Below are 14757 nucleotides of genomic sequence, written 5' to 3' on the forward strand. Positions count from 1 at the left end.
AGCCCGGGCTCCATGTGGGAGAGCTTCTGGTAAAGTGCACAAAAATTCCGAGATTCCCTCGAATGACACGTCTTTTAGACCAGATCTCAGTGTATTTACGGAAAGCCTTAGTTCGTTAGGCATGTGCTGTGTTTCAAATTTTTAACTTTTAGATTTCAGCTTGGAGAACGGAGGGATTGAGGAGAATGGGGAGCTGGCAAATTCCCAGCAGATGTTCACTGTATTTAGAGAGTAAAGTTTTAAAATGAGGAAGGTTAAATCTTCCGGAGGGAGCCAGATTTTTTTTTTCTTCTTTGCATCTAAAATAAACTGGTTTTCAGTCCATCTCTCTGAGAAGAATTTTGGCTATGAACTGGCAGAGTTTTGGGAGTAACCTTGGTTATTCTCTCCAAATTTAGAGTATTTATATGATTCATGCTACAGAGACAGTCAGAAAATTCACACGTTTTACTGCAGACTGGGTCCCAGATATGTACCCTTCCACTTCCAGCTATCATTTTTTATTTTGCTGCAGTTTGGAAGAGAACATTTAAAAAAAAAAAAATCAGTTTGTACAGGCATATTTTGCCTACAGAAATCTCGATAACAACAGAGTAAGATCCAGTCCGGCTCAGACTCCTTTTGAGAACCACAGCAAAATAAAGATTTCCCACCTCTGCTTGTTTAACATATTGCTGTAGCTAGCACATGTTCGAAGTCACTGACAGACGCTGTTTTGAACACACAGCAAAACATTATGCAAACTCTTTTAGCCTTCCTATGTGGGTGAGAAGAAGCTTCCAAATAAGTTTACAAGGATTTCAATCTGTAAGTACTTTAGTTATACGCTGTGCAACTATATAATCAGAAGCTCGATCTTGAGGACTATATGTGGAGACTCCTGTGTCTCTAAGTATAAGGTTAAAAAATGATCGGCATTGATCACTGACAACTATGCTGTGCTACCAACGTTTCTCATACCTACTGTTCCAGATGAGACCTGAAAGAAGAAAGTACACTGGAACCTGAGACCTCATCTCTTATGGCTGTTCTCATTTAAACTCATGTTTTCTCTCACACAAATGTGAAAAATGCAGGTCAATAAGAGCTACATTCCAGAGTGCAACAAATGCTACAGAATTTTAAATAAGGTACTAAAAGCATGAAATTAATTGCCATAAAAAATTAAGATACAGTCTTTCTGGAGAAGCCATCATTTCTGTTGAAAAATTACATTGGCAAATGGTTTCTATAAATACAGCTGTATCTGGAGAAAAGGAAAAACCTACATATCAAGTAATCCGATGAACTCAAGCATGAGATCTACTAAAACTGCTAGTGATTAGTGAGAAGAGAGATGTCTGTAAACCTGCACTGGCAATAGCTGCAAGAAAAAAAAGCAAAGGAACTCAGCTAGAGAATACACAACTCCAGAACATCTCGTTGACTAAAAACATGGTAAAAATAGCAAAGTGCTCATGCAAATAAAAGCACGAACCAGGCTGTTTGAGGAACAGGCTTGTTTTCCTGTAATAAGCTTACATAAAATCCAAGACACATTCACTGCCTTCGTGTCCACTTCAAGCAAGATGATTAAGAGTCAGATTAATTATTTCGTGCACCACCATAACCTTACACAGTTTAAGAAATAATAAAATCCCTTCCAGTGTGGATACGTACCTCACACAATAAAAGGTTTGCTAGTGTTTTGAGACATATAAGTGATACACCATTCTGCAACAATCACTACGAGACAGGCAGCTTGCAAGTCTTGCATTCCCTGAATTGATTTTGATGAGACAGATTAGAAAAAACATTAAGTTTAATCTTCAAAATTTCCTTGGAACTAACTTCCTTGAGAAACAAGAAACAAGGCATCCACAGCTTTGTCAGAACTACTCTTCACACAAAACACACTGACAGTTGCAGTTACTCCAATGGATTTGGGTTTTTATAGCAATTAAGTACTGGACGTCGTGAGCTGCATGTGTTCAAATCCATAAGAAGTATTAAGGGACATTCTGAGATTTATCTTTTAATATTATTTTTAACTGAGTTTTTATAGACACTACTTTTTTGGTCATTATTTGCAGATGTTGTACAAGATTCATCTATTGGCAACAAAGCTCCTATACTGTATCGTCATGTATATAATGAACTTATTTTGAAATATGCTTTAAAAAAAAAAGTTTAGCTTTAATTAGTGCACTTCAGGTTAGTAAAATGAGCTGTCTAGTGAGAAGTACTCTGTCAGATGACTTAGACCAGTAGAAGTCTGAGCCATGTGACTTCATACGAATGTGAAGCCTTGTGTCTAACTATCATAGGTTCTCATCCCCATACTGAGTAACCATAAAAATACAGCATATGCACAGGTATATGTGCTCCTAAGGAAAGAACCAGAACACAGATAAGAAACTGCCTTTACCCTACTGTTCAGAAAAGATTAGTGTAAACTGTTCTTTGTTTGTGATAAATACTTTCTTGAAATCATGTAAGTTCTACATTTGACGTAGTAGCTGGAAGGATCATCTTGTCTTTTCAGGGACTAACACACCACCTACACTCCTGCAATATCACGAACCATACTCAGGCACATTGTGTTGCTACCAGCAGAAGAACCACAGCTTACCAACATGACCAGAACGCACTTACGACTTTTGAAGCAGGAGCCAGTTACTTGATGCTATATTGTAATGATTAAATTTTAACAGCTCCACAATTAAAAGTTGACTTTTTTTCCACCCTCACAGGACTCTACTGCTAAGCTGAATCTAAGTATCTGGAGCTTGTTTAGGTTGTAAGATGGCATTCAGTCAGGTCACTGTGCATGCAGTTGTAAGATAAAGAGCCTTTAGCAGTCACAGAACAACACATCAAACACATTCAGTAAGCATCACAGTTCTTGGAACCCAGGCACATGTGCAAGCACCATCTCATGTAGTATATCAACAGGAAGCTAAAAAGAAAAAGCCTCATATTGATTATGCAACAACACAGTTTTAGTCAGGCAAATATTAGCTTTTGTGAATTGGTTTCAATCAACTTCAATATGGGAAAAAGTTAGTAAGCATGTCAAGACAAAACATACGATGAAAGAAGATCAGATACAAACCTAAAACACCAATTTCCAGGCCTTCCAATCCCGCTTTGATTCCACTGTAAATATCTTCTCTCTCTCCAAAGTCTGCCACAATTACTCTTGTTTCCACTTTGTACTTCTCCTCTAGAAAAAGTTTTAAAGTTTAAGTTTGAAATAGTTGAATTACCATCCAGATACTAAGAATATATCAGTTATTACGGTTTTATAAAACATTAAGTTGCTAATATTACAAATTAACATTTTCATCTCTGTAATAAGAATCCTTGAATTTTAACAAAACCTGCACAAAAAGTTTGCAACAGTAAGCTGCTTTTGGTGCGAAGGTAAATTCTCAAATGATTCAGCATTTCGTTTGTAAGGGACAACGAAGATGGCAAGAAAAATATTTTGAATGGGTTTGGCACAAAAAAAAATGCAGAAATCTGAAAATGCATGAAAACCATGTTCAAGTACAAGTTGAAAAGAACACTTTATTTCCAACTTACACCAAATGGCAAATTAGTTTCTTCAGACCAAGCAAAACCATTCTTTATTTTACTGCACTCCATTTCCATTCTCCCTTCTGGTGCCATAAAACTTTTTGAATATTTAGTATTTTGAACATATATCAAAAAGGGAACACATGGGTGTAAATGAACAGAACTTCAAGTTTAATAATTCCAAAAGCATTCTGATATGCTGTCATCTCCATCCTTAACAGAACACGGAAAACACATGTAACCCACTACATTTTGAAACAGAAAAAGAAAGCAAGTATTAAAAACACTTAATATAAAAAACAACTCTGCTTCCCTCAAACTAAATTAATTACACTGAATTCAAATCAGTACAATGTCCTCTCGGAGTTCAAAAGAGCAGAACAGCAGCTTAACATTGCCACATCTGTGTTTTGCTGCACCTGACTCCAACCTCAACATCACATCCCTTGAGGAACCTGTATACAGCCCGAGAAGGATTTTGCAGCACTTTGCCCCCAGAGCCATTCATAAAAGCAGTGCCATGTTAAAGAAAAAGAATCATTCACAAAAAGATTAGAAGCAGCCAGATTCCCATGATGCTCCTTCCCATTCAAGGGAAAGCCGCGACTCCCATGATCCTGCCGTCCATTCATGCAGAATCATGAATCCACTGAACTCACTGGTTTGCTGGCTGCCTCCCCTCCCCCCAGCAACAGCCCTCATGGCAGATGAAATTATTTCTCCTCCTTTTCCCTCTCCCCACCCTCAACCTCTTCATCTCTCCTGAACAGCTGCATTGTTTAAAAATCCCCCGAGAGATGTTGCTATGTCAAACGACGACGCAAATAGCATTAAGCCCCTACTGCAGCAGCAGGCTTGTGATCACGTCAGAAGAAAATCTAGTTCAACATTTGAGGGGGAGGGGTGTGGTATAGAAACAGCCTATTTTTGAACACAGCTGTTCTAATATTTAGCATACATGTTTGAGTTCTTACAGGCACAACTAATGCGTGCAAGTGGACTAGGCGGGCAAAGCCTAAGTCGCACAGTTCCGCACACATGCTATTTTTAACTGGTTTATGGGTTCTGCAGCTGTCTTCACTGCCACTCAGGTCCCTCACAAAATGAGAACTGTTTGAAGCACCCAAATACCATCCTCACAGATTTGGTCAATTGTACTGGCCCTTCTATACTAAACTCTTCATTAGGATTGTTGCTGATCTATCTTTAAAGCTTTTTGAAATCACTACAGGGATACTGAGAGGATACGGCAAGGAGGAAAAAAACAACCCACACTGAAGATATAATACTATAAATAGCAAAACAATAAAAAACCCTTACACCACTGCTCATGTAAGACGATTGCTTTGAGCCTTTAGAAAATTGGCACAGAGCTGTTACATTTAAGACAGTTAAGCAATACACCTACAAAACCACACAGCACCCTTTGTGCACTGCAGGTGGGTAGTACAGTGTATAATAACATGAAAAGATGGCCTAGCAGCATGGCCAGAGAACACTGTCTTTGGGCAGCTGCTCACTGCAAACAAGAGAGACACCCTGGCAGGTGCCAGCCACTGACCAAGCCCTCCCTCCCCATTCACCACCGTTTGGATATTCCATAACTTGTGCATATCCTGTGCTGTCCCAGAACCTGCAACAGGTGGGATGATCCACTACAGAGAAAAGACTGGTAGATACACCTGATAAAATTGTTCCATGTAAAATGACAACGCAAATAGCATCAAGTCATTTCTGCATAAGCTCATCCTAGTACACAGAACACAAGGTGCACAGGAGGTGTGCTCTGCCGTCTATGAACAACAGAAAGGGGAATGTCCTTGATCTTAAGAAGGATTAAGATGTTCTCAAACAGATGGGCTAGAAACAATCCTTGTTTTATCTGTCAAAAAAGACTCTGAGACATCGTGCAATAAAGAAAGTAGCAAGCATGCTATGTCCTAATCCAGGATAGCTAGCAGTGACTGGCCTCTTACTAAGAAGAGACAACCTGGAACTCCTTAAAGAAGCTTTCACCTTGACGACAATGAGGTAATCAGGAGCCACATAGAGCAAAAGGATATCACACCAGTTTTTGCAGTCAGCAACTAAAGGAACCTGAAAGAGACGATATTATCTGCCAGTGTGTCCAGCATTCCTGATAATATATTGGCTAGTGAATCTGATGTTTTGTCTTTGGAAGCGGTGCTTCAATGTTTCTTTGTGTGAGACTGAATATTACACCACCACATTATCCATAGATGTGGGGCCTGATTATTACACCACCATGTTATCAATAGTTGTGCAACAGTCAGCACCTATACATAAGGTCTCAAGGATGGGAAAGGAAGTTCAGCAGACCTCCTTCACATTTTTCAACTCTGATACACCAGTGTTTTAGTCATCTCATTTACTAAAAATCTCAGGTGAGATGAGTATTGACCTTACAAATACATTTTAACCTAAACTTGCACATGTCAAGTTAATTTACTGGGCCTGTATGACTGTAGCCAAGACTTCTGGTAATCTAGCAAGAGATCAACTATGTACAGCTCTACCCTAGTAATCTAGCAAAAGCAGACAATCTTCTGCAACCACACATGGTTTGAAAAAATATTTGAAAAAATAAGTTATTGACCACAAACAAAGCCTTGACAAAATATCTTCACAGCAGTGGAAAGGCTGAACAAACCAATAGTCATAATGGTGATAGAGCAGGATGGTACAAATGTTGTACAATACAAAAAGGCAAAACAAACTTTTGTAGAAGATATTGGAATTAATTATTTCAAAGATACAGATAGCAATCCAAGAACAGAGACTGCAGAGACATAGACATGTCCCAGACCAATACCTATAGAAAAACAGTTGTCATGCAAATAAAGGAAGTATAAAACATACACATTAGAAGGGGAACATCATAACTGAAAAAAGTGCCACTTTTGCACAGTTGGTAAAGAAGAACTGACCTCTTGAGGCATGTTCCCATTCTGTGCATTCCTGCACAATAAAGAATGAAATGGTCTGGAGACAAGTTGGCTATTTAACCATGTTCCTCACACACACACCCCATCAGGAACACAAGCACTTTTATGGATAATGCCTTGAATAACACACTACCTTGGGTATCCTCAGAATACTCCTAATAGTGTTTCAAACTCTGTTAAGTGCCACTATTCAAAATAAGCATAAAGACATTTAAACAGTCATTCCAGGTCTGTCCAGAGGTCCATCCATGCAAGAATTGGTATTCTGTAGCAGATAAATAAGAAAATGCTATGAAGAATAAGGAAAGTACATAGTAATGTTTCCTCAATTTATTAGCCCAAGCTCCAGCAGTTTGTTGCTCAGAAACTTCCTGAGCTGGGTATGTCTACCTTGATGGCCTTCAGCACCTTCTCCTACAGCTCTCTGCCCAGTCACTACAAATCCTTACACATTTTCAGCACCCACACCACCTCCCTGCTGCCACGGTTTTTCTTTCAAACCTGCCAAGAGCAGCACTGACCAAATTTCAAATTGGTGTGCCTGGATCCATTCTGACTGCTCCATCTGATATTAAGGTTTTGAACTGCCATCTCCTCTTCTTTGGTCTTATCTCATAACAATGTTCTTTTCTTTCCTATTCCTGTCACTATGCATTGGTTGATACTGCACTGACATTTGGTTGCTAACACTGAACAGGTAACTTTCATTACTTCTCAATTCCGAGGCAGAAGACACACAGATGTTAACACTTACTTGCTTTCATTCCATCTTTTCAGTTTCCTATGCATGTCAGACTTCTCCTATGCATCTTCTAGATTTTTCAGAATTTGAACCTGCCCCTTTCAGCTTTTACAAATCTTATCATAATGATTTTCACAAGCACAAGGAAGGTGGAAGCGAGCCAGTAAAACCAAAAGTCATATCTATCCTTCATCTTCCTTCTAAAGAGTCTCAACTATGATGAACTTTTAAATATATTCACACTTTGAAAAGAAATGATGCATCATGTGTCCAGATCTCAGTAGTCTTCCTAAACTCATTCTGAATTTTTACACAGATGTTGTCTGCTGTTCATGGAAGTCCTTGCAGACAAACTTTATAAGAGACTCAAGTTTGACATCTTAAAATCAGAAAATAAACTGTGAAGTTCAGAATTTTTATTAAAAGGATATGCATGCATTCATACATTATTTAAGTCATCAATAGTTCATAGGAAAAGAATATCTACTTTCACAAAGATGTGACATTAGCGTTTAATTACAAATGCAAGAACGAAGGCTGCTAAAGAGCAGATTAAGCCCAGAGGGACACCCAGTTCTACCGCAGAATGGGAACAGTAAGTAACTCCAGATGCCAATGAAGGTAGTGTGCAGCTGGCAAGATCATAAGTGAAAGATGCTGCAGCACTAAGGTAGAGGGGAGGGGGGCAGAGGAAGGCACCGATACTCAAGGAAGACAGACTGGTAAAGCTGGAAACCACACACTTCAGCACAACTAAGCCAGCAGAGAACCAAAGACTGAAAAGTAGAGAAATAACAACTCAGTGGTGGAAAGCACACCAGCACCATCCCGAGCAACAGCAAAAGAGACACACTTAACCAATTTCTCATCTGTAAGATGGTTAGTTACAACCTCACTAGGTGAAGCAAAAGCTTAAGTAACTCCGAAGGCCAGGGAGATGTCTGACTGATAGAAGATGTATCCAGTGTCTTGCTACACAAGGAAAACACTACTCTAAAATGATCAGGCAAACTAGGGCATACCTTTGCTACTAAAAAGATTCAAATGGAAAATAGCACCACGTTACCTTGAACACCAGAAAAAAAGATCACACTGGAATTAAAAAAACACAAGTGGAAAGTTAGAAACTATAATGAGCTACACCCTGAACAGGGAGGCATGTTCCAAAAAAAAAAAAAAAAATTTGAAGGTTGCAAATAATTCAAAGCAGCAGCCCTCCCTAAACTGAAGTAAAATTTTCAGACACAGATAAACTGGGCTTGAAAGAAGGTTCCCCCAGAGGAGTAACCTTGTGTACTCAGATGCAAAAGCAAACAGACACCAGCCTGGTGGTCAGGAGAAGCAGCTCAGTTTACCCAACAGAGCAGTATCAGTGTTAAAGGGGTCTGTGGTACGACGTCTCCCCAGGAAACAGAAAAACAAGATCACCATCCCTAATAAAATAACATTAGTACTTGCACCACTTGTTTCAAAGCAGTTGGCTACAGCAGCTTGAATTTGCATTGAGCGTGTTCAAACAAATCCAGTCAACTTTGCGACAGAGAGGTTCAGGATAGAAGGCCCACATTGTAAACAGGTGCTGGGATCAGTTATTTCAAGCTCAGAGAAACTACATTAATAGCCTTTTGCTAGAATTAAAGTATCTTACTGCTTTACAATCAAAGTCTCTTATAAATATTGCTCATCACAGTGACATAATATAATGCAACTGCTCGCAAAAACAGAAAACCTCTCACTTGGTCTTTAGCTTCAGAATGGCCATACATGCAAGTGAAGCAGCAGAAAAATAGCTCTTCATTCTTCATCATACAGAAGGGGGGAAAATGTTTAAGTAATGAGATTCAACTACATCCACAAATGAAGATGTCATTACCGCAGTAGCAAAACTCACCCTAAACCAGTACCCAGCCTCCAGAAAGAGTTTGTAACCTTTCAATAAAGGCTAAGAAGCTGAGAGATGAAAGTAAAACATTAAAAGCTCCCGTTTTTTCATACTGTATCGATACAGGACAGAGATTAAGAATTTAAAGCTAGAGAATAGTTGCAAACAGCTCTACAAAGTATTTGGGTTTTTAAAGTAAGGGCACTCTTTTTGGGAATGTAACCAATTTGGGACTTAGAGAGTTCACAGAAATGGCACACTGACTGTCATGTATGGATGCAAGCTGTTCTCCAGAAGAATCAAACAATTTCAGATTGGTGATAACAGATTGTTATTACACACTGATATTATCCACCATATAAAATCAGCTGGATATAACAAGAGCTAGCTTCTTCTGATCATTTTGTAGGGAATTACAAATGCAAGGAATGAGCTGTTAATTACAGTTCTAAGTTACTCAATGAAGTCCAAGATATTGAGAAAAACATGTATAATGACACAGAAATCTACTCCCCACCCTGCCCACATCAGCCACAGTGAAATACAGAATTACCAGAGGAGCATATGGGTACTTACGGGCAAAAAGAGCAGAAAGCCCAGAAAACCTGCAATATTCTTCAGGAATCAGATCCCAGTAGCGCAGATAACAGATATAGAAAAGAGGATCTATGCATTTAATTTGTTCCAATTAACAAGTCCACAGACAACCTGAATACCTAAAAGGCTAGCCTTTCTGAAGGGACTCTATTTTCCATTTGTGTAGCTGTATCAATCCTTATCCCAAATGACAAATCATGCTTCTCATTTCTGTGAAAATGGAAACAAGAGAGACCAGGGCCTGGAGGGCGGCACAGAAGAGAAGGGAGGGTCAGTGCTGGACCCTAATCCAAAAGGGGTGCTGCACAGCAGAGACCCCATGCAAGAGAACACGAGCATTCAGAAGGAGAGCAGATATGCATCAACAGATACAGTAGAATTTTCATAATGATAAGTTAGACATTTTATATAAAACTACAAAGCAGAGTAGTGGTAACCTAAGCAATAATGGAAGTTGAAATTGTAGCTAAAAGAAAGCTCTGTTTGCAGCTGGTTTGCAAAGTAAGTCTCCAGGTAGGAATGCTATACTGTATCAGTTTCTGCACAGCACATCTGAGATGCCCATCTATAATTTAGCAGAACTTGCTATGTTTCAACACATTTTTAAAAGCATGTGTGTATGCATGTTTAGTCAAGCACTAACGAATAGGCTGAGATTCCTTTCATTCAACTACACATGCAACATTGCCAGGGAATTCCTTACATACACTGCACTAGTTGCATACATTATTTCATACACACAGCTTCCTTAAAAATAGGAATGTTTTAAAAATCTAACCACATAGAGAATGGATAAAAACTGCCAAACCTTATTTAAAAGGTTACGATTCTGTTAAACAGCTTTAAGTTTCAATATACACAAGTCAGTTCCTCACTTCTCAGCTTTCAAAGACAACACAGCAGAAGATGCATCTCTAAGACAAAGTCCACCAACCCTTGAGTCACAGAGGGCATTTAAGTTTTTTATGTGTATAAGCAGTACTGTTACTACAAAACATAGGAAGAAAACATGCTTTATTAACACATGCTCCTGACTCCCATTACATCAAAATACATTACAGCTTCTAAGATATACTTACCAAGTCAGAAAAAAATTCTTAGCAAGACACAGGATCAATCAATAAGCCCATTTACCCAAATATTATGCTCAACACCATAAGCTTTCCTAAATCAAGCTTGTCCTAATTACAAAGCTAACTAAAACCACAAAACCAAGCAGCCTGTAAAGACAGCTGCAGCAGCTGACAGCCAGGGGGGCTGCACAGTCAAGTCATTGCCATGTTTCCAAAGGACACTCTTTCCAGCAGCAAGGCCGGCACAGCCCAGGCACTGCCCACACACCCCTCACTCCAGTTCAGGCAGGCATGAGAGGCACCAGACACCACACATCTGACCGTCTTCATGTGGGTCAGGAGTCCTGCCTACTGAGAACAGCTTTGGTTTGCCTCATCGCTACCTCAAAATATCCACTATGGCTGAAGCTGCATCAGGATACAACCCCAAGCTGTTTCAGAGATAAGCACAAGGTGAGTTGTAGGAAGGTCACTACAGTGTGACAGGCAGCACCTCAAACTCCCTTCTCTCCTCCTTCTCTGGTGCTATTTTCAACACCCACACATGCCCCCCAACTTTTTAAAATATTCATTGGTGGTATGTTTTTTTAAATATAGCATAAAGAAAACTATTTTTAGTTTACTAACTCGTTTAGGAAGGTCATATGGACTATTTCCAATACTTCCTGTAACATTCCTTATTGCCTGTGACAATGTGTACACATTATATGTATATACATGTAAACATTAATTTTTCATCACTTTTTGCACATTAAAGTCTAAATTCACCATCCCTATAATTATTAGAACAGTAAATCTTTAAAGAAACACAGCTTTATTTAAGTTCAATAGAGTGAATCCCAAAATGACCAGGAGAATTACTTCAGAAGAGTTTAAGAGTCACTTACAGAGACTGAAAGTTACAGTATGGATTAATGAAAAAAAAAAAAAAATCCCCTTACTCTCAAGTCAATTTCATTACCTAAGTCAGTCACTCTACATGAATTAAAACTAATTTTAAAAGTGAAACAAGCTTCTAGGCTAATTCAGCATTTGTGTGTGTATGTCCCTGATAGATTCACCTGTACTCAGCATCCACAGAAAAGTGTTCACTGTAGTCAAAAGACAGACACTTAAAAGCACAGTTTTCAGTATTCTCTAAGTGTTTCTTTTTTGTATTAATGGATTTTTTTTTCTAAATATTTGTTGTGAAACAGGTGAACTGAGTTTCTCCATGAAGAGCTACTAACTAGCATTAATTATTTTCCTCACCACAACATATTCCTGAAAAAAACCATAAGTGATCATCGTCATTTCTTCAGCAGAGAGAAGTCTATCAGGGATTTTTACAGCTTTGACAGATAAAAAGAGCTTGGTGTAAAAGAACTCGACCTGCTAAAAAAATTGACAAAAGGCTAAAACACACATTCACAGAAGGAAGTTGAAGGGGGACAGCACCATCCAGTTCTTTCCTTATGCCAGAGAGACACCATTCCCTCTAGAGCTTTTTAAAAGTACTAAATTTAAGTGTCTCTTCAATAGAGCTTCCACCAATTGCTTTAAACCAGATGTGCAAAGCAGACTTTCACTCAGTGAAACCAAGCCAATACTAATTTTCCATGTAATTTTCTTTTTATTTTACACTGAAAGTGATAAGCAATATATTGCAGCTTTTGTGTTAACAAAAGATGTTTAATGGCCCAGAGACTAGAACAAGAGCTCTTGTTTTAGGTATCCGCAAAAGCCTATGGTACAAATAGGCTGTTAGCAGAGAGGCATTGAGTTTCTGTGCATTTTAGAACAGGCAACCTATTCCCCCATCCAGCTACTGCCAGGCAGTGACCCTGGATGCTTGCAGGGATTCCTGGTTCTTCAGTCCAGGTTTCAAAAGTACCAAGTCAGTTATCTGCCAAACTGATCCAATTACCTAGTGTGTAAAACAGACTCAGGACACCATCAGGTCCTAGAGTTAGCCCTGAACCTACAGTCACAATATACAGAGTATCTAAGGTGTAGAAGAGGATACTTCTGCTGTAGTTTACATTCAGAAAAGTAAACCCAAAGCACTTAATTCACATATAAATAACCTTTACACATTTCTTCTCCTGGACTTTATGGGTTTACAAGCTATCAACACTACAAATACTACATAGAAGCACCCTGGCAGTGAGGTTCACAGCAAGCATACTTTCAATCCTTCTTTCTGGAAGAGGCTAACTCAGTCTTGCCCAGAGTGAAAAAGCACCATCTGCTAGACCTTGACAGATCACTTACTGCTATGTGTAACCCATGACACTGACTGCTAAACTTTCTTAAACTGGTTTTCATCCTTAAAAGCAATTATGACAACATGGTTTGTTATTCCATAGCTGATGGTTGATACGTAAACAAAGTCCTGTTGCAAGGATGTCACTAGTCACCTGCAGAACATTCTACTTCTGGCTTATCCTACCTTGTTGCTGCCTCAAAATTCTCCTAAAAGGTGACACAGACCCAGGACTGCATCCTGCAGCTTGTGGGACATCTGTCAAGTGTTTCTCTCTAGGCATTCTGCTCAGTTTCTTCAAATTAATCCAGACAAAACTTTACTGAGAAAATGCAAGAGACCATGATAAAAAACAGGGACGGGGCGGGGCGGAAAAACCCAAACCACAGAAGCAGGATGCTTCTTTAAAAAAAATAACTTTTAAAAAAGGCTCCCTTCCCAATTGCTCTATGTCTTTTACATGATCTGTCGATCGTATTCAGGGTTCATCTTTTTCATTTATTAACAAATTAATAAAAATTAATTTGGCTTGACTCCTCTGTCAGCTCTCTACTGTGTCTGACAACTGCTCCTTTAGGAAGTGTCTGACACCACTCAAGGCAAAACCACAGGAACTTACTTCACTTCATCCAAGGGGAAACCTTTTCCAGAGATGAAAACCAGGAGCTCATTTTGAATCAAAGATCCTTACGCTACAACTTTATGTGAAAGGTGACTTCAGTGCACCAAAACAAGCCTAAAATACCTGAAGCCATTTTGTCAAGTCAAAGAAATATAGGGGGATTTCAAGTATGTCAAGCTGAACCTGGCTCAGATGATGGAAGGCTGCAAACACATTAATTTACCTTGAAATAGATCTCAAAAGGTCAAAATAACTGCCGGGTTCAGTTAGTCTTCAAGTTAAGCTGAGGAAAGAGAACCTTGTCATTTCTGTGCAAGAAAGTAAGACGATGTCCTCTTCCTCACAGAGTGTGTCTGCATTTCAGCCTCCTCTATGAAATGCAAATATTCCTACCTGCAAACCCCAGGATGTGAGGAGGGGCAGGAAAGGAACTGCAAATGACAGGGCAGATATTAAGGGACAAAGTGCCCAAGATAAATGTGGCTGAGCATCTGCAGGGGACCAATTTGCCAAGAGGGGCATTAGCCATTTGTAGCAGTAGGTCATGGTAACAGCTGAGGCACGAGCACAGTGCTCAGCATCAAGCCTGCTTCAGAATGCTCCCCACTATCTTGTTACCAAGAAAGGAGAAGTAATCTGTAAAACCCACCTGCCCAGGAAATGGAAAAGGAACATTTCTGGTTTTGGCACCACATCCCAGTCGTTTCATGTACTGACAAATCATGCCGGAATAATGAGAACACAACAGACCTCAAGTCTAAACATTATAGCTACCAGTTTACAATGTACCTGACATCGTATCGATGGATAGAGAGTAGATCCAGATGAAACTACCATGACCAAGCAATTTCAGGAACACTACACACTGAGCTCAGGAGACTTAATCGGGAGTAAATAGGCAGCTACTTAGATTTTAATTGCAAAATCCGTATGTTCTTAAAGACAGACATAGCAGAATCAAATTAAAGTTCTGGACACTAGTTCTTGAACAGTGTGAAAGGCTTAAAATCAATGTATTTCAGTTAAGTCATCTTTGTAAGAATACGTTGAGGAAAAAAAAGTATTTTTT

At 39.2% G+C, this 14757-nt stretch overlaps 1 protein-coding gene across 1 annotated transcript in view; it reads right to left on the minus strand.

Moving 5' to 3' along the window:
- The window catches only part of HSD17B12 (hydroxysteroid 17-beta dehydrogenase 12), a gene marked incomplete at its 5' end in the record, with an annotated part of 87160 nt that overhangs the window by 31668 nt on the left and 40735 nt on the right, over positions 1-14757 (minus strand). The window contains 1 exon segment of the mRNA XM_082059214.1: positions 3095-3205. Coding sequence (XP_081915340.1) covers positions 3095-3205 — 111 coding nt within the window.

Source organism: Streptopelia decaocto (assembly GCF_964273445.1).
Source record: "Streptopelia decaocto genome assembly, chromosome: 7".
Classification (NCBI taxonomy): Eukaryota; Metazoa; Chordata; class Aves; order Columbiformes; family Columbidae; genus Streptopelia; species Streptopelia decaocto.